The sequence below is a fragment of the Oryctolagus cuniculus genome, chromosome 10 (genome assembly GCF_964237555.1).
Source record: "Oryctolagus cuniculus chromosome 10, mOryCun1.1, whole genome shotgun sequence".
Taxonomy (NCBI): domain Eukaryota; kingdom Metazoa; phylum Chordata; class Mammalia; order Lagomorpha; family Leporidae; genus Oryctolagus; species Oryctolagus cuniculus.
Genome location: NC_091441.1, coordinates 108089894 through 108109532, shown reverse-complemented (window position 1 = coordinate 108109532; position 19639 = coordinate 108089894). Strand labels below are relative to the sequence as shown.

The 19639-nt window shown below is 50.7% G+C and overlaps 1 protein-coding gene and 1 long non-coding RNA gene across 8 annotated transcripts in view; one reads left to right on the top strand and one right to left on the bottom strand.

Annotated features, from left to right (window-relative positions):
• Positions 1-392: 392 nt before the first annotated feature.
• On the bottom strand, positions 393-18627 carry CX3CR1 (C-X3-C motif chemokine receptor 1). Of its 2 annotated transcripts, XM_008260200.3 has the most exons (2): positions 18497-18627; positions 393-3262 (listed from the first exon to the last, which is right to left on the bottom strand). In XM_008260200.3, the coding sequence occupies exon 2, from the start codon at positions 3251-3253 to the stop codon at positions 2183-2185; it is 1071 nt and encodes a 356-aa protein (XP_008258422.2). In that variant the 5' UTR covers positions 3254-3262; positions 18497-18627; the 3' UTR covers positions 393-2182.
• Positions 12919-19639, top strand: part of LOC103349152 (uncharacterized) — a 26871-nt gene continuing 20150 nt past the window's right edge. For 5 of the 6 annotated variants that reach the window (XR_011379606.1, XR_011379603.1, XR_011379601.1 and 2 more), the window contains exons 1-3: positions 12919-13001; positions 13624-13711; positions 15221-19085. This is a non-coding gene — a long non-coding RNA (uncharacterized lncRNA). The remainder of the gene's footprint in view (positions 13002-13623; positions 13712-15220; positions 19086-19639) is intronic. The other variant, XR_011379602.1, reaches the window with a different exon arrangement.

Sequence of the window (19639 nt, the reverse complement as noted above, 5' to 3'; positions counted from 1 at the left end):
CGGCCAGCATGCTGGGGCCGGCGCACCGCGCTGATCCGATGGCAGGAGCCAGGTACTTATCCTGGTCTCCCATGGGGTGCAGGGCCCAAGCACTTGGGCCATCCTCCACTGCACTCCCTGGCCAGAGCAGAGAGCTGGCCTGGAAGAGGGGCAACCGGGACAGAATCCGGCGCCCTGACCGGGACTAGAACCTGGTGTGCCAGCGCCGCAAGGCGGAGGATTAGCCTAGTGAGCCGCGGCGCCGGCCTCAGTAAGTGTTTTGTAATACACTGACTTCATATGTGTGTATCATAAGCTAAACAGTTCCCATACCCTTTGATGTGGTTATCTCCAGGTAGGGAATTCATGTAAAGGTAATAACTGGACAGGAGAAAGGAAATGACACAAATGAATGGGCTGAAAAACTATGTATTTGCTAAGTATTGGAAACAAGTTAAATGTTTATCAACAGAGTAACAGAAGTTATTGTACATGATCCCAAAGGACTATAACTCATTTTCTTGTTGATTAAACAAACATGCAGACTGCCAAGGAGATATAGATACACAGCAATGGATCAGTCACCTCACCTGCCTTCAATGAGTATGCAATCAAATGAGAGTTACAAAACTACATGGAAACAAAAGTTGTGGGGATCTAATGTTTAAAAGAAGCAGATCATAAAACTACACATTATGACTGCAACTCAGCATGTAGGGAGAATGAGCAAGGTCTGGATGGGCAAATGTAGGAATGAAAATATTTGCACAGTTAGATCATGAATTTTTTTTAAACGTTATTACATGGTTTTTGAGTTTTAAAGTTTTAGGCTATCCCAGATGTTTACTGAAAAAAGAAACCTGCTTCCATGGTCCTGGCTGTCCAGGTTGGCAATGTCATGAATAATGGAGAAATGGAGATTTTTTTTTTCCCCTCATGACCAGCCCCGTGAGGCACCTGAGAGGGTTGGGTCAGGGAAGGTTGTCAACCCACAGATGTAGAAGTGTCCACTGAGTGTCGCTGTAAAAACCAGTCCCCTCTGAGGCTGGCCTATGTCCTGTAGCAGAGCCTGCAGGCTCCTCTAGCTCCGTGAGTACCACCACTTGGGATGTGCAACTGTGCGAGGCTGGGGGAAAGATGAAGTAGACAAGAGGCTTGGAACCTGCACGAATTGGTGGCTGATTCCTTCTGTTGGAAAGGATGCTCTCTAGGTAACAGGTACCATTACCCCCCTTCTACAGATGAGGGAACGTTCCATAGGCAAGTGACAGAGTTGGAATTGGAATCCATTGCTTCTTATTTTGGGGCAGGGTTCTTTCTAGTTCTCCCCTCTGGGCCTGGGAGCAGGTGGAGATGCAGAGCTCATCTGGCAGGGACCTGGCTGACAGGGTGGGTAGAGTCTTTTGTGAAAGGGAGGCCGTGGGGAATCTGGGTGATGTACAGTGGGGGCTGGCTGACGGAGGGTCTCAGAGGTCAGGCTGGTAAGTTTGGACTTGATGCAGTGAGAAATGGAGAGCTCTTGTAAAGTTGAGGACGTGAAAGCAGGCAGGTTAAGGAAGACGAGGCTGGCAATGGTGTCTGCTGGTGCAATCAGGGGAGAGGCTGGGTCAGGCTGGTGGTAAGGATGTTGTGTAGCTCTGACTCTGGCCGATCAGAACAGTACCAGCCCTTCCAGCATCTTGGAAACCTGCCGTCCTGCACCTCAAACCATGAGGTCAGATGGAAGCTCCCTTTATCCCTGTTGGCCAATGAGAACCCTCTCTGGGAATTTTGTCTTTGGGACCAGGGAGGGATGAGGCCCCTCTCTGGAGATAAAGTGGTGAGAGTGGAAGACCTGTCACTACTCAGAGACCTGAGGACCTGGGGTGGGGGGGACCTACAGCTACATTCAAGCCACAGTTTCCCTTCATTCTCAGGGCTCAGCCACCGCTTTGCTGATGTCACGACGTGAACAACACTCACCACCCCCTTTTTAATGAAGCTAGTCTGGGTTTAATTTTCATCATTTATATTTTTTAAAGAAAGTCCTAACAATTGCGATAAGAGACATGTTTGACCTTAATCATTCCAAGTTCGAGCACAGTTCTCAGAAACACTCTGAGGTTGTTTTGTGAGCATCGGGGAACAATAAAAATCTGTTCGCAGTCTTCCATGTCAGACTTAGGAACTGTGAGCTCTGTAGAGACAAGACTTCGGGGATCCTTCAGAGAAGGAGGGACGCGTCTCCATCACTCGTGTAGTGAGTGAAATTGCTGCTGACAATGCTTTCCTGCCTGCTCCTCTGCGACTCAGATGGGGAGAAACTGACGTGGACTGGACGGCCGCACAGGACAGCCTGGCATTTCCTGGACAGGTGGCGAAGGTATCGTCTGAACTTCTGTCCAGCAAATGCATAGATAAGGGGATTGAGGCAACAGTGGCTAAATGCCACCGTCTCGGTCACACTGAGGGCCAACCTCAGGTCCCTCTTCATGTCACAGTTGGGAAAGAAGCCATAGAGCTTGAGTGTCTCCAGGAAAATCATAACATTGTAGGGTGTCCAGAAGAGGAAAAACACGATGACTACCAGTAGGATGAGTTTGATGGCTTTGGCTTTCTTGTGGTTCTTGCAGGAAAACAGGGTCTGGATGATTCGGAAGTAGCAGTAACTCATGATAAGTACGGGGAGCAGGAAGCCAAGGAAGTTGGCTTCTGTGTTCCGAAGCACAGGCCAGATGTCCTGCAGGACCTCAGGGTAGTCACCCAGACATTCGTTTCCTTTTTGCTTTGTGAACATGAACTGGGGAGCCGCCACCAGGATGGCTGCTGCCCAGACGCCGAGGCTGGTGGTGACGCCATGCTGCACAGTCCGGTTGTTAATGGAGTTGGCGGCCAAGACAATGGCCATGTACCTATCGATGCTGATGACAGTGATGAAGAATATGCCCCCAAAGAAGCCAATGAAGAACAGAGCCGTCGTGAGTTTGCACACGGCGTTGTGGAAGCCTTGTTCACTTATCACATAGTGAGTCCAGAAGGGCAGGGTGGCCACGAAGAGCAGGTCAGACAAGGCCAGGTTGAGGAGGTAAATGTCTGTGATGCTCTTGGGCTTCCGGCTGCTGGTGAGGGCACATACCACCAACAAGTTCCCCACCAGGCCAAAGGCAAAGACGAGGGAGTAGAATATGGACAGGAAGACGGTTCCAAAGGCCACGATGTCCCCTATGAAACAGGCTTCTGAAGACTCATCGTACTCAAAGCTTTCGGTAGCCCAGTCAGAGTAGAGGGTGGTCATGGTGAGGTCCTGGATCAGAAAGGGAAACAAGTCACAGCGTTAGTGCTCAGAGGGACACAGTGGGAATTCTGTCTGGCATCTTCCGAGGCAGGCAGGAAGCTGCAGGTGTTGGTTGGGTGTGCACAGCTGTTCCTGACTTCATGCTGCCACCTTTCGCCCCACCCCTTCCTGCCATGGGGACTGCATCAGACTCCACGGTCAGCAGAGGAAACAGGTCTCTGAGAGGTTCCGTGGCTTGGCCAGGGTCACACAGTACATGGCTTGGGAGCATTGAAACTTGAAACAGATCTGTGGGGAGCAAACCGGACTGGACTGAGTTACTGGAATTAAGACTTATTCTATGCATCTGCTCTCCCACAATATGGCGCTGGGAGAGAAGTAAACAGCTTCCGCACAGCTGCCTCCAGTTCAACCAATAAACTGTAGGACTTGTTCCTGATTGGAGAGCAGCGTACTCGGCGTGTGGGCAGCCGAGTTAGGATTGGCGGAGGAGGACTATAAAGGAGGAGAGAGACGGCATGCACCAGGAACATCTACGGGGAACATCTACGGGGAACACCTGTGCAGCCCCCCGAGAGAGCCGGCCGGCGGTGTGCCGCTCCCCTGCGGAAGTGGGGAATGTGGCCAGGGGGAACTGCCCTTCCACGGAGGTGGAAGGGATAGTAGCCGACCCGGGAGGAACCAGCAGCAAACCCGGGGAGGGCCGAGCAGACGAAAGAACAGCGCAGGGTCCTGTGTCGTTCCTCCACGAAGAGGGGGAGCGACACAGATCTTTTTTTGTTTTGACTATCGAAAGTGTCTTTAAAAGGGAGGTGGCTAGACTGGTGGGTGGATGGAGCAGAGAGGACCTGGGCGGGAGTTGAGAGGTGGGGTGGAGTGGGATAATGGGGGTGCAGCCATAACTCACCCCCGGTCCTCGCTTCCCCAAAGCAGTCCTCTGTCTCTTCCTGCATTTCTGCCTTCTCCACCCCCAGCCCCTCAATTCTCCTTCTTGAACTTGGGGCTGGAAGGAGAGGTCTCAGACACAATCCCTGAACCTCAAGCAGACCAACATCCGGATACCCTCATCTTTGTTTCTTAACTTTTTTTTTTTTTTGATTTTTTGACAGGCAGAGTGGACAGTGAGAGAGAGAGAGACAGAGAGAAAGGTCTTCCTTTGCCGTTGGTTCACCTTCCAATGGCCGCCACGGCTGGCACGCTGCGGCCAGCGCACCGCACTGATCCGATGGCAGGAGCCAGGTGCTTCTCCTGGTCTCCCATGGGGTGCAGGGCCCAAGCACTTGGGCCATCCTGCACTGCAGTCCCGGTCCACAGCAGAGAGCTGGCCTGGAAGAGGGGCAACCGGGACAGAATCCGGCGCCCCAACCGGGACTAGAACCCGGTGTGCTGGCGCCTCAAGGTGGAGGATTAGCCTAGTGAGCCGCGGCGCCGGCCCTGTTTCTTAACTTCTTTTTACAGATTTTAAATTGACATGTAATCATTGTGCGTATTTGTGGGGTACAATGTGACGCTTTATGGGTATACATGTATACAATGTGTAATGATCAGGGTAATTGGTATTCACTTCAGACAGCTGTCATTTCTTTGTGTTGGGAGCATTGAAAACCTTCTTTCCTAGCGATTTTGATATATATATATGCTAACGGTTGTCAACCATTAGGAGTGATTTCCCCTCTTTCCCTGCACCCACTAACAATTCTCTCTTTGTGGGACCCCACCTTTGTGTTTTGAGAACCGCTTCTCCTTTCTTTTGGAACTAGCAAGTCTTTCTCTTCCTTAGCAGGGATCAGAGAGTCATGCAAAGGTGCTTCAGAAAGTTCTTGGGGGGGGGGGGTGGGCAGTTAGTCTAGCAGTTAAGATACCAGTTCATATGCCCACACTTCACGTCGGAGTACCTGGGTTAATAACTGGCTCCAGCTCCTGACTCCAGCTCCCTGCTAAATGCAGACCTGAGAAGCAGCAGTGATGGCTCAAGGGATCGAGCTCCTGACACCCATGAGAGAGACTTTGATCATGTTCCTTGTTTCTGGCTTTGGTCCAGCCCAATCCGGGCCTTTGTGAGCATTTGGGGGAATGAACAGCAAACGGAGGCACATGTGCTCACTCTCTTTCTGTCTCTCTGCATCTCAAATACATTAAAACTATTGTAAGTTCATAGAAAAATGAAAAGACCATTTTAAAAAAATATTTATTTATTTGAAAGGCAGTGTTACATACAGACAGAGAGGTCCTCCATCCTCTCATTTACTCCCCAAAAGGCTGCAATGTCCAGAGCTAAGCCAATGCAAAGCCCGGAGGCAGGAGCTTCTTCTGGGCCTCCCACGTGGGTGCAGGGATCCAAGCACTTAGACTATCTTCTGCTGCTTTCCCAGGTACATTAGCAGGGAGCTGGACAGGAAGTGGAGTAGCAGGGACTTGAACTGGTACCCATGTAGGATGTAGGCACCACAGGCGGAGGCTTAATCTATTATGCCCCAAGATCCATTTATTTCAATGCAAATGTTTGAAATCCACGCAGTTTTTTCACAACAGGAATTTTCCATGAACTTTTTGAAGACCTCTCATATGCATGGAGTTCAATATTTTTTGAACCAAAATAAACGTATTTAATTCCATTTATCCAAGAATGTTTTGAAGCCCCGTTGTGCACGCCAGGGTAACTCACTTGTTCTGGGTTGCCTAGGACTCTGCTGGTGAGAACCCACCAGTCCCAACAGACCAGGATGGTTGGGCATCCTACAGCCCCCAGTGAGGAGCAAGTGTTGCTGTGATCTGGGCTGTGTGATGGTTCCAAGGTGGTGGATGGGATTCCACTAGCCTGCTGGGTGGGGTCCCAAGTGGCTGACTGCCCAAGCATTACTGACCTTGGCCTTCCCCACTGGTCTTATCTCCTGTTTCCTTCTGAGCTAGAACTGAAAAAGGAGACACTTCTGCACTGGTTGGGTTAGGGTTCCACTCTCCCTCTCTTCCCAGCCACAGCTGGTCCTTCACTCCAGAGCTGGTAGACAAGGCAGTCTTGTCACCTTGCCCATCTGGGTGCCACCTCCTCTTCATTGCAGACAGGTCCCTCAGGAACTCCCAGGGTCCCTCTGATTGTCACCTGCCACACTTTTCACCACAACTGAAAGCAAAGCTCGCAGTTCTGTAACCAAGGGAGTTTCCACACCCGCTGTGCCCTGCTTGTGATGGTTTTACCCAAGCGGTGTCTCTGCCACAGTGAGGACCCACCCAGCCCGTGGGTCGCTTCTCCCTCCCCGCCTCTGCTGTGGGTCCTGCATCCACCCAGGCCCTTCCAGCATGAGCTGGGCTAACACCTTCCACCCTGGGCCGTCTCAGGCCGGGATGGGGTTCTCAACCCCAGGGAAGGTGTATGCTTCCTTCTCTTCAGGCTGCAGTACCCTTTTCTCAGAGAGGAATCTCTGGCTGTGAGCTTAATCGGAGCTATTTAAGTGGAAGAGTATTAAATGGCTGACAGGAAGCTGTTACTGAGACCACGCGCATGTTGGGTCCATATGACTCAAGCCTGTGGAATTGCTGCTCGTGCATGCCCTTGCTGCACAGCGCTCTCTTCCCAGGCTGGCTGCTGCCTAAGGACAGAAGCAGTGAAGTCCTGGGGCGAGGGAGGGCGTGCGTCAGAGACCCCAGGGCTGTTCACCCTCTCCTTCTCGTGACAGAGCTGCAGAGCTGACCGCGAGAGAAAGCCAAAGTCCTTAGAGATCATCGTCGATCTCTCTGTGCCTGTGGTCATTCCTTCCGCCCAGGAACTCCTCCTTCTGGGCTCTCTGGCTGAGTGATGGGCCAGTTTGGACTCTCTGGGCCTGGCGTTGCTCATCTCCAAGACTGGGGTTCATTCTCATGCCTGACCACATTTGCTAAGTGCAGGGGAGCACCTGTTCTATGTGTCGCATACTGCAGGCACTTAATAAATGCCAGCACCGCTTTCTGGGGTAGGTGGGGAAGCAGATGTCTGTGACTTGTGGAGTCATCCAGGCTGCCTGTGGATACTCATGTTTCACCCCCTCCTTGGGTATCTGGGGAACTGGGTCTTTAAAATTTATTTTAATTTTCCCCACTGAAATAAAAAAAATCGCTTTACTTTCAGATTATTTTGGCAGGGGTAGGGAGCAAGCTACCCTTGGTTGAAACTGTCAGACTCATGGCTAAACACTCCATGTGCATAATTATCTATTGAGTTCACTGCAATTCTGAAAGTCCCAGATAAATTCACTGCCCTGCCGAATGGTTCCAGGATCGTGTGACACAAATAAGAGGCTAGCTGGGACCCAAGTGTGTAGAAGGCAGTGGTAGCAGAGTGGCAAAGGGTCCCAAACCCCACCCCTCTTCTTGCTGGGTGCCAGGGTCAGGGCTACCACACACACAGGGCCCCTTTCTCTGTCCTGCACTGAGACTTAAGTAAAGCCAGAGATGCTGGTTAAAGAGGTTCAATGCCCATTCAGCAAATGTGTTTGTAGCCCCAGTGGGCTCAGCTGAGTTGTGGCTCCCAGAAATGTCAGTGAACGCATCATAGCCAGGAGGTTCGTCATCTCAGTGGAGAAAATGCACACAAGCAAAGACTTTGACAGAATGGAGGAAACTGGTCAATTTATGCTGTGCAGATGAGATGCAATTACAGATAATGCACGGGAGGGATGGCTGTGCCTGACCTGCGGTCGTGTTCTTTTTTGAGAGCCAGACAGCTGGTTACCGGGTACCAGTGTGGCTTGGGCCCACTCCCTGCCATGCAGTGATCAGCTTAGAGGACAGAGCAGCCTTCATCATGGCTTCTTATTGGCTCCCAGTCCCTAGCATAGGCCCCAGATCTGTCCCAGTTCCCACAGGTGATCCCCTGCTGAGCAATGGCACAGTCCTGTGCATACAGTAGGTGCATACTCAGCACAGTGTGACACCTGCCAATCTGTTCCATGCGATGGAGGAAAGAATGGCAGGAACATTGCTTCCAAAAAGCCCCCATGGCTGGGGAATTGCCGTAGTCTCCAGGGCGCCTGGCTTTGTTCTGTTGCAGGCATCTGGGGGTAAACCAGCAGATGAGAGCTCTCTCTTTGTTTCTGTTTGTCTCTCTGTGTGTCTGTTTCTCAAATAAATAAATACATATTTTTTTTTTTTTTGACAGGCAGATTTAGACAGTGAGAGAGACAGAGAAAGGTCTTCTTTTTTTCTGTTGGTTCACCCCCCAAATGGCTGCTACGGCCGGTGTGCTGCGCCGATCCAAAGCCAGGAGCCAGGTGCTTCCTCCTGGTCTCCCATGCGGGTGCAGGGCCCAAGCACTTGGGCCATCCTCCACTGCCTTCCGGGGCCACAGCAGAGAGTTGGACTGGAAGAGGGGCAACCGGGACAGAATCCGGCACCCCGACCGGGACTAGAACCCGGGGTGCCAGCGCCGCAGGCGGAGGATTAACCTAGTGAGCCGTGGCGCCAGCCAATAAATACATAATTTTTAAAGGTCATGAAAAATTTATATTATGAAAAAAATGCATGGTTTTCAAAAAAGTTTTTGCACCCAAATAAATCTCTTGTAATTTAATTTGCAGTTTTTTTGAAGTCATGTGTTCTGTTATGCTCAATGAGGTACCCTGGGTATGGCATGCTGACTGACATATGCGGAAGAGAATGCCATGGTATATTTTGTACAAGGTTTGACTATCTCTGAAGCGATACACTAGTGGAGTAACTAGCAGTTTACCCCTGGAGAGAGGTTCTGGGGAGGAGAGAAGGTAGGAAGGAGATTTAATTTTCACTGTAAACTTTTGGAATTTTAAAAATCATGTAAAATGTACAACCCATTTATTTTGGAAAATATTTTAATTAGTTGACTAGGAACTTTAAAAATAATCATACCCTAGGCCGACGCTGCGGCTCACTAGGCTAATCCTCCGCCTAGCGGCGCTGGCACACCGGGTTCTAGTCCCGGTCGGGGCGCCGGATTCTGTCCGGGTTGCCCCTCTTCCAGGCCAGCTCTCTGCTGTGGCCAGGGAGTGCAGTGGAGGATGGCCCAAGTGCTTGGGCCCTGCACCCCATGGGAGACCAGGAGAAGCACCTGGCTCCTGCCATCGGATCAGCGCGGTGTGCCGGCTGCAGTGCGCCAGCCGTGGCGGCCATTGGAGGGTGAACCAACGGCAAAGGAAGACCTTTCTCTCTGTCTCTCTCTCTCTCACTATCCACTCTGCCTGTCAAAAAAAAATAATTAAAAATAATCATACCCTAGACCTTCATCCAAAAGAATTCCTGAGCATGGTGAGGACAGCATCCTAGTGAGTGCCCTGTTCCTGGGGTTGCTCACAGGGCACACAGGGGTCTCTTCTGTTCAGGGACCTGGAGGCTTGAACTCTTGAGATTTTAGAAGGTGCCTAGTGTGTCAAGTGAGTGAGTGAATGAATGAAAGGCCTGGAGGAACAAGAAACGAGACGCATCAGCCTCACAACATGGAGCCCCAGGAGATAAGCACAGGCCCACCAGCCCTCCACAGGCGGGCCACACTTGGAGAATACAGCTTCTCTTCTTAACGTGCTCCTTTGGCACGTGGCTACTGAGCACGAAAGATACTGACGTCAGCAATTTCAGCTCTGTCTGCTATGCAGCCAGCCACTGCCTCAACTGCATGAGTCATGGTTGACACATTTTTTTATCAGGTCGGGAAAGGACTTGTCTGTGTGCTCAAGCAAGTTCAAACCCACCTGTGAGAGACAGGCGCTGCTGAGTGAGAGCACCATTTACGTCAGATATGACGTCATTAAGGACATCTGCCCTGCACTGTTCCACTGAACCTGGTAGTCTTAGGAAGTCCTCTTTACAGGGATGACGGGTCTGAGCTGGATCACCTTGACCATTATTGCTGGATCATCTGAAATGTTCAAGGCTTGGGAGATGAGCCTAAGGAAAGGGCCTCCTTGAAGCTGGAGAGAGTGGCCAGTCCTTGGGGTGGCCTTCAGGAGAGCTCAGAGGCCTGCCAAGGGCATGATGGACTTTCATCTTTCATGGGACAATGGCCTTTGCTCCTGAGGCCACCAGACACCAAGAGTAAGAATCGTCAGGCTAAGCCTTTGCGGCATCTACTCTGCTGGGCTTCCCATGGAGCAGGGTTGCCAGGAGAAACAGGATGCCAGCGTGCGGCACTGGTGAAGGCGCGGCCTGGGGAGAGGCTGTGCTTTGTAACTGAGAGCAGTAGCCAGCCAGGACGGGAACCCTTCCACGCTGTTCTCTGAGCTCCTCACCCTCCATTCAGCCAAGCCAAGGTTTTACCCCCTTGGTGTTGACCTGGGGAAGTCTGGGCTCAACCTAGAAGCGGAGATTTGCACATGTGTGTGTTTCATATCCAGGCAGAAATGGATTTTGTATGCCCTTCCTTAAAACTTAATTGCTTTCCCCCACTGATCTTAGCCTACTTCCTCTGCTCCACTTCCTTTTCTCATGCCTGCTCATTTATTTTTTTTAACTTTTGGGGAGGCATCTTTACCCATTATTTCCAATCAGCTTCCCTTTTCTATACTTCCTTTCTCTTTCAGGTGGCTTAAATCCATTTTCTTTTTCTGTCAGGCTTGTTTTTGTCTTGCTTTTCCCCTTCTCTTTGGCTTCACATCCTGCTCACTTTTTTTTTTTTCTAAATCCAGCATATCTGCTTTTAGTTTTTTACCTGCCTTAGTCTCTGCTTATGGTGGCTTAGGAAACCCTGGGTGAAGACTGAGCTTCAGGTTCAGTCCAGTGCCAAAAAAAAAAAAAAAAAAAAAGAAAAAATTGTGACACCATGTGTTCCCCTGTTTGGAACAAATGCAACTAGAGAAGTCCTTGAGCCTCAGCCCAGACTTTCGCCATGGAGAGGTCCTTGTTCTGGTAGATCCCAGGGGCAGGAGCTACTCTCAGAAAGTCCAGTTCAGAAAGAGAAGGCAGCCGTGCTGGGGTTTGGATCCTGCCGCACTCTCTCTACAGCCCTGCACGAGAAACAGTTATCCCCATCGCGCAGATGAACCAGCGAAGTTCAGAGGCTTGATTAACTTGTCCAGGGTGTCACCAAGCCAAGATTGCCACTCCAGGTGCGTCTCCCCACAAGGCCTGGGCTGCCTGAGCTGCACGATGCTTTTCTCTCAGAGGGAACATCTGCAGGATAGGGGCTGCTTCTGTAGAACTGGGAGTGGAAGGCGGGAGCCATCACCATCACCCTGAGAAGAAGCCAGCCCACGAGTTGGTTGAGCTTCTCTCTTCTATACTGCAGACCACCGGGACTGACCCTTGGGGAGCGAGTGGCAGGTGGCAGGGGGGGATGTCATTTGCCCCCCCCAGCCACTACCACGTGGTCTCATTGCCAGGCCCCCAGAACCCACCTGCCGTCGGTGGTAGTGCAGAAGAACTTGGGCTCATTTTCCCTGGAAAGGATAGGGCTGAGTGTTCAGCCTTTTTCCTGCCTTCAACTCTCCCATGGTACTCTCAAGACCACACACTCCACAGGGGCCCCCACACCCCACAAGCGTGTGGCTGAGAGACCCTGGGAGGGTCCTCGCAGCCCTGCCACGGTTTCCTGATGGTGGCATCGGACTTGCCTACTCTCAGGGCCCTGCCAGCTCTGACGTGCCCAGTTTGCAAGAATCCAACACGAGGAAGGAGTCTTAAGGAGCAGCAGGCGCTCCATGTCAGGGAAAGTGTGGTCGGTCCCGTGTCAACAGGATGGCTGCGGGCAGCCTCCCAGGGAATATAGCACTCTGGGGTCACAGCCCGCAAGCATTCAGATGAGGCTCTAGAGACCCCTGCTTTATAACTTTAAAAAAATGAGACAGGCTTGTTAGTTATTTTGTTATTAATTAGGCCAATATTTATTGAGCGTCTCTTACATAGGCTAGTGCAAGGACGTGTATAAATTAAAAATACGAGACGGTTCTTCTTAATGAATATAAGGAAAGAAATCCTCCTCACTGCATTTTTTCTCAGAGCATTTACTTTAAGAAACTTAGCATTCTCGGCATTTTCTCATCTCTTTAAATATATTTCAAACTTCACAGGCCTTTTGTCAGCCAATAACCTAGGACTTTCCTAAGGACCCAGCATCCTCTCCTTGAAATGCAAGTCTTAGTCTGGGAAAGCAACAGAAGATGGCGCAAGTGCTTGGTCCCCATACACTGCATAGGAGACCTGGAAGAAGCTCCTGGCTCCTGACTTCAGATCAGCCGAGCTGTAGCCATTGCAGCCATTTGGAGAGTGAACCAGGGGATGGAAGACCTCTCTCTCTGTCTCTCCCTCTGTAACTCAGCCTCACAAATAAATAAATCTTTAAAAACAAAAAAAAAAGAAATCCAAGCCTTAGGTGACGAGTGCCCCTATCTGCCAGTTGCTATGGGAGGGTAGGAGCTTAATTTTAGAGCCTTGCTCCAAATTGCTAAACAATCTCTTGTCATAAAGAGAAGTGTGTTTCTCCTCTGGGTAGAGTCAACTGGCTAACACAGTTACCAAGTAGAGGTAGAATGAACTTGACAAATGGTGCTGCCCAGGCCTCTTGGGGAGAGTCACTGCTTATCTTGAGAGCACACATGGAATGGTTTGTGCCTGCCTGGCTACTAAGATGTTAAGATTTTTTTCTCCATAGATTGCCTATGACACATATCACATTCTGGCTTACTGATTCCACAACAGAACTGTTTTCTCTCTCTGCCCCCTTTTGTGGACAGGATTTCTGCATTTGGAGTAAATTCTATCTTTGATTATACAAAGGAGCTGCAAACGGGTTGTGCAAAAGTAGAATTAAAAGGTAAGTTTGGCCGGCACCGCGGCTCACTAGGCTAATCCTCCGCCTAGCGGCGCTGGCACACCGGGTTCTAGTCCCGGTCGGGGCGCCGGATTCTGTCCCGGTTGCCCCTCTTCCAGGCCAGCTCTCTGCTGTGGCCAGGGAGTGCAGTGGAGGATGGCCCAGGTGCTTGGGCCCTGCACCCCATGGGAGACCAGGAAAAGCACCTGGCTCCTGGCTCCTGCCATCGGATCAGCGCGGTGTGCCGGCCGCAGCGCGCTGGCCGTGGCGGCCATTGGAGGGTGAACCAACGGCAAAGGAAGACCTTTCTCTCTGTCTCTCTCTCTCACTGTCCACTCTGCCTGTCCAAAAAAAAAAATAAATAAAATAAATAAAAAATAAAATAAAATAAAGAAATTTGGACAAGTAAGAGATGGTTCCTCTCTTTATAAAAAAAAAAGGTAAGTTTATTTTGTTTGATGCAAAACTTATTTAAAAAAAAAAAAAGGGTTTCAAAATGTCTGCAGAAGTGCATAGTATAAACATAGACTATGTGAATTTTCAAAGTTGTTTTGCACCAGAATGAACTGAACTCTATCTTTTCCCATGAGTTCTTGAAGTACCATTGTTCTGCCCCCAACACTAGGTATGGAGTACTAAGTTCTGCAGAGATAAGAATGTTTAAGATGCACTTTCCATGAATGTTATCATTTATTAAGAGAACGTAAGCAAAGGTGGGTGAACCCAAGAACGGGACCTCTTTGTTGGGGGAGGGGGATCAGGAAAGGCTCATTTACGCTGAGAGTCAAGCTGGGAAGGAGTCCTCCAGGTGGGTGGAGATGGAGGAAGCAGAGGGTAGGGTGAGGCTGGGCTTTAAAGCCGAGGCACAGAGAGTCTGAGCCTAGAAGTTTCCAGAGGGCCAGGGCTTGGCAGATAGAGTAAGAGGGAATGTTCTAGAAACTGAGGGTAGGGTTAGTGGTGCCAATGGAGGGGTTTACCTGTTTGCGGAACAGCTAGGGAAGCTCATTTTAGGATGAGAGGAGGCCCAGTGAAGGACAGAGAGCCCAGGGTGAGAAGGCAGAATGGGGGGCCAGCACTGTAGCGTAGCAGGTAAAGCCGATGCCTGCAGTACCAGCATCCCATGTGGGCACTGGTTCGAGACCCGGCTGCTCCACTTCCCATTCAGTTCTCTACTATGGCCTGGGAAAGCAGTGGAAGATGGCCCAAGTCATTGGGCCCCTGCACCCACATGGGAAGACCTGGAGGAAGCTCCTGGCTTCTGGCTTCGGATTGGTGTAGCTCTGACCGTTGTGGCCAACAGGGGAGTGAACCAGCAGATGGAAGACCTCTCTGTCTCTGCCTCTCCTTCTCTCTGTGTATGTAACTCTGACTTTCAAATAAATAAATAAAATCTTTTAAAAAAATAAAGAAGGCAGAATGGGGGTAAAGAGGGGGCCATGGATTCTACCCTAGGGGAAAGTCATTAGAGACTGCAGGAGGACACACACACACACAACTACTGGGCCGTCTCTCTAGCACAGCCTTTGGGGCCGTCTTCCTTTTGTCGTCTGAGCAAATTTACAACCCATAAACCATAGAAACCCGCCAGCTGTGCAGATAGTTCTTGGTCATAGAAACACCAGCCGTGTCTGGCTGGAGATGCCCGGGGCTAGTGGATGTGGACTGGTCTTTGTGTTTACCTGGACACGCGTCTCAGCATTTCTGGAACCACCTCACCCATGCTGCCGTGGCTGCCGTCCCTTCATGCTCACTGCTGTGTGGATATCTACCTCCCAGCTCGTCATCACTCCACTGCTGGTGCTCGTGTGGGTGGTGTTCAGTTTGGACAATGCTGCCATGAAAATGGCTGTGCCTGTGCCTCTCCTACAACACGAAGCACCAGAAAAGCTCGGGTGTGCAGTGCTGAACAGGTTGTTTAAAGATATCTGTTTAGATTGGGTCCAAACAACAGGGAAAAGCAAAGATTTGATCACCCTAAAGTCAGGATTTTGCTCTCTTGCGGGGAAGGCTGCAGTGAGGGAGGGACGGACAGAGGGCTTTGGGTGCTGGCAAGGCCCCCTTTTTTGGTCTGGATTGTGCTTATGTGGGATTTTCTTTTAACCTGGAAGCTTAATTCAGTGTGTTATATTTCACAACAAGCATAGGTTTAAGGAAAAGTCTAAAGGTGATGTGGAAAAATATTTAAAGAGATATAATACAGGTTTTTTTCCCCTCCTACAAAGACTCACATTCCAAAATGATCACACTCTGGCCACACAAGAAGATGACGTGGTTGAAATGTCGACTGCAGCCAGAGTTCCGTGAGAATTCTGCCGCACGGGGCGGCCAGCCGGCTCTGAGCCCCCAGGGAGAGCACGCAGCACCGAGGTTCAGCTGGAAGCCTCCACCTCCGCTTGGCTCTCCTGGGCAGGGTGAGTGTTGCACGAGACCCCGGCTGCTGTGATTCCCGGGCCATGCTGCTGGGACTCAGAACGGGTCCTTGGCATGGGCATCTATGATCTGGACTCTGCCGTCCTGGCTCCACAGCCTCGTGGGACTGCTGTGGGGCACCACGAGTTCTCCTTCCTGTCCAGCTCATCCACTGCAGGTACTGCTTCCAGACAGCTCTGGGCGGGGGAGGAGCTGCTAGGTGCCCTGCAAGCTGGGAGGGAGGTTGTTTGAGGCCAGGGCCTCTGGTTTGGGAGGACCATACCCAACACCGCTGCTTCCCCAGAGCCGACCCCCGGTGGGGACAGAAGGAGGAGGAGGTGCTGAAGTGGTCTGCTTTAACGTTCTTTCCTTTCTTGCTCCCATGACTCTGGATCCCTCACCACCTCATTTGAAAGGGTTGTAAGGAACCCAGATTCTCTTTAACTTCTTTTTTTTCCAAGAGGAAAAGAAAGCAAGAGAATATTCCATCCACTGGTTAACTCCCCAAATGTTCACGACACCTAGAACTAGGGCTCAAGCCAGGAGCTGAGTTCCCGGCCAGGTCTCCCAGGCGAGTGGCAGGAACCCAGGGGTTGGAGCCATCACTGCTGCCTCTGAGCCTGCATTAGCAGGATGCTGGAATCAGGAGCTGGAGTCAGGTCTTGAACCCAGGTACTTCAGTGTGGGACACAGGCTTCTAAACTAACATCCTAACTGCAAGGCTTACTGCCTGCCCCAGTACTCAAACCTTCTGAGCCTCGGTTTCCCCAGGGTAACAATATACATGGTTTCTGGAACACCAAAAACTGGCCAAGCAGTTTGCTTGGGACTTTATATCCCCTTGCCCTTGATCATTGTGAAAGGTGGACACACGTCCATTTCTGGTGCCAAGTCTCCAGTGCAAGAGAGCACACGGCCGGCACACACTTACCAAGGGCAGAGCCAGGACTATGCTCCAAAGCCGGCAGGCTTCCCTGCCCTGTGTGTGAGGTGGGACGGTTGTGGAGCAAGGATGGGAGCAGATTATATGGGAACCAGCATGCGGTAGCATATGGTAGATACTCCCTTCCAGGGCTGTGGGAAGAACCAGGGCAGTCTGAGAGGAATGCTCTGGTTTGGGCTGAGCCTATTTCCTACCCTGTAGCCCTTTATAGAAATAAACGCCCAACAGGACCTGGCGTTGTGTGGTGGGTTGAGATTCAGCTTGCGACACCAGCATCTCATTACTAGAGTGCTGGTTTGAGCCCCAGCTGATGTGCCTGGGAGGGCAGTGGAGGATGGCCCTGGTGCTTGGGCCCCTGCCACCTATGTGGCAGATCAGGATGGAGTTCATGGCTCCTGAATTTGGCCAGGCCTGGCCTGGGCTACCGCAGCCATTTGGAGAGTAGACTGGTGGTTGGAATCTATCTGTCTGTCTGTCTGTCTGTCTATCCATCCCTATCCCTCTCCCTCTCCCTCCTTTCCTCCCTCCCTTCCTCCCTCCTTCCCTTTTTGTCACTCTGCCTTTCAAATAAATAAATAAATCTTAAAGTCAAAAAAGGAGGTGAAAGATCAGAATCCACCCTGGCCATCCTGAGTCCATTTCTTTTTCCCAGGGGTCCTGGCACCAGTCATCACCTCCATCTAGACTCACAGTGGCCACCGGCTGCCTCTCCCACCCAGAGCCAAGCACAGCAAGGAAGCTTTCCTGCCTGCTGTGACATGGGTCACTTTTCTTTCCTTTTGGTTCATTCTTTTTTTATCTAAAGTTTCCTATCTCAAATAGTTGAAAATGAAGAACAAAACAAAACAAATTACTTTGGGGAGTAGAGGAGGAGGAACCCTAAAATTCTGGTGTCTTTCTGGATGTGCTGTAAAGTCGCAAAGTGGGAGGGTAGGTCTCTGGCTCTGATCGCCAGATGCAAGGCAAGCACCAGGAATTAACAGACTGCAGCCAGTCCTGCACTGGGGACCCCCCCCCCATGCATTTCCTGCAGTCCTGCTCTCATAATTTCTTTCCCAAGACTTTTTCCGAGGACACAAACCTTCTGGGTCTGAGCATGTTTGCAATGATTCTAACAGCATTTATCAAAACTGAACATTGCATTTGTGCCAGCAATTTACTAATTAAAACCACTTTCATTAGAAAGGCAATATATAGGGCCTGTGCTGTGGCATAGTGGGTAAAGCTGATGCCTGTAGTGCCAGCATCCCATGTGGGCACTGGTTCAAGTCTTGGCTGCTTCACTTCTGATCCAGCTCTCTGCTGTGGCCTGGGAAAGCAGTAGAAGATGTCCCAAGTCCTTGGACTCTTATACCCACATGGGAGACCTGGAGGAAGCTCCAGGCTCTTGGCCTCAGATCAGCCCATTTGGGGAGTGAACCAGTGGATGGAAGGCCTTTCTCTGTGTATCCCTCTCTCTCTCTGGAACTCTACCTTTCAAATAAATAAATAAAATCATTTAAAAAAAAAAGGGCAATATATGCTCATGATAAAAAAAGCAAGGAAGAAAAAGGAAAAGAAAAACCCAAAGAACTATCCACAGTCCACCATCCTAGAATCAACCACAACATTCTTCAAGCTTTATGTATATTTTCTATTTATGTTGATATTTAAAATGCAAATGCCATTTAAAGAAGTCTTTAATATTAAAATTTCAAACATGTATAAAAGCATTGAGAACCATCTTGCACCCATTACTCTGCTTCAACAATTAGCAACTCATGATCAATAGTTCCATCTATTTCTCATTTTATAGTCCTGCTGGATTATTTAATTTTACCTGTAAACACTTAAACATGAGTTTCTGAAAGACAAAGACACACACATAGGAAACTTCAATACTATTTCTCATCTTTTAAAACTTTATCTAAAGGCAATTTTGTGTTTTCATTTAATGTCAAACTACTGGTTTTACTCCATGTCCCTGAAATGTAATTATTCCCGTTTCTAATCATATTCTGTCATGTTGGGCCGGTCACACATGATCTAATCACTGCTCCCCACTCCTCCACCCCTTGGACATGTGGAGGCTGCAGCACCCTCAAGAACGCACCTTGCATTGTGAGCATGCAAAGCAAGCCAGCATCATTAGCCTATCTGTGCCTACCTGGGCGGAGGAGAAGCTCTGGACGTGCCAATCAGCTGCTCTGTCTCACGCAGGCTCCACCAGAAGTGTTTCCCCTTCCCTCCCTCTGAGGGCATCTTTATTTGCAAAGTTAGCCAATAGTATCTGGTTTCCTGTGAGGAGACTATCTTTAGAATCTGCTGCAGGCAAACTCAGAAACTCCCAGCTGGAGGCCATCTGACCACAGGGAGTCTGAATTGACCAGCCTGGGTGGCTGGAGCCCAGACAGACCTGGAGGGGGTGTGATAATGAGGGGCTGTGCACCTGGGGAGAGGGGCCGGCAGCAGGCTCTGTGGTCCCCTCAGCACAGCACAGCACAGCACAGCACAGCACAGCACAGCACAGCACGGTTCAGCTCTTGTTAACAGAAGACCCCAGGCAAGCTGGGGAAGTTGAGAGAGCCTCAGCTTTCCTGCCCAGGAAAGGCAGTTAAAAACCCAGCAGACAGCACTGGGATGGACCTTAAGGAGCTGCAGCCTTTCTCCTCAAAGCGTGGGCCCTGGCAGCAGGAGCTTGTTAACCACACAGCGCCTGAGGACCCCCTCAACCTGTGTGTGAACGCAGTTCCTAGGTGAGCATGGGGAAGGAGTGCGTCCAGGAGCTCCTCCTCGCAGGCGTGGTGGCCACTCCCGATTGAGGAAGCCCTCTGTCCGCTTCCCTGCTTCCCTGCCTTTCCTCCCGGCCTCGCGGCTTCCCTACCTTTCCCTCCCCTTTGACCAGAAAGCTCCGGGCTGCTCCCACCCTCTCTCGGACCCTGGCCTTTTCTCGGTCCACGGTCCACGCGTTCCTACGATCTGGCCGAGATGGTCCTCTCTTCCAACAATCTCATCTGCTCCGGGACAAGCCACCACCTGCGGGACCACAGCTCCACGTCACCATCGCCCCGTCTCTCCCCTCACCATGTCCCCCCTAGGAGTCAGCAAGCTCTTTGTAAAATCTAAATCCGCCACATTAAAACCTCCTGAGGGCTCTCCTCTCTCCTAGGGGAAGACCCTGGCTTGTAGTGTGGCCTCAGCAGGGTCCGTTCCTTGTTACTTCTGGCTCACACGTCCTATGGCCACATCTCCTGCCTGTGCACAGGCCCTGGGCTCTTCCCTTTGGGACTCTGTGTCACCCTCCTTTGAA

Excerpts from the sequence above, each read along its gene's own strand:
- CX3CR1 (XM_008260200.3), bottom strand. The coding sequence starts at position 3,253 with ATGACCACCCTCTACTCTGACTGGGCTACCGAAAGCTTTGAGTACGAT.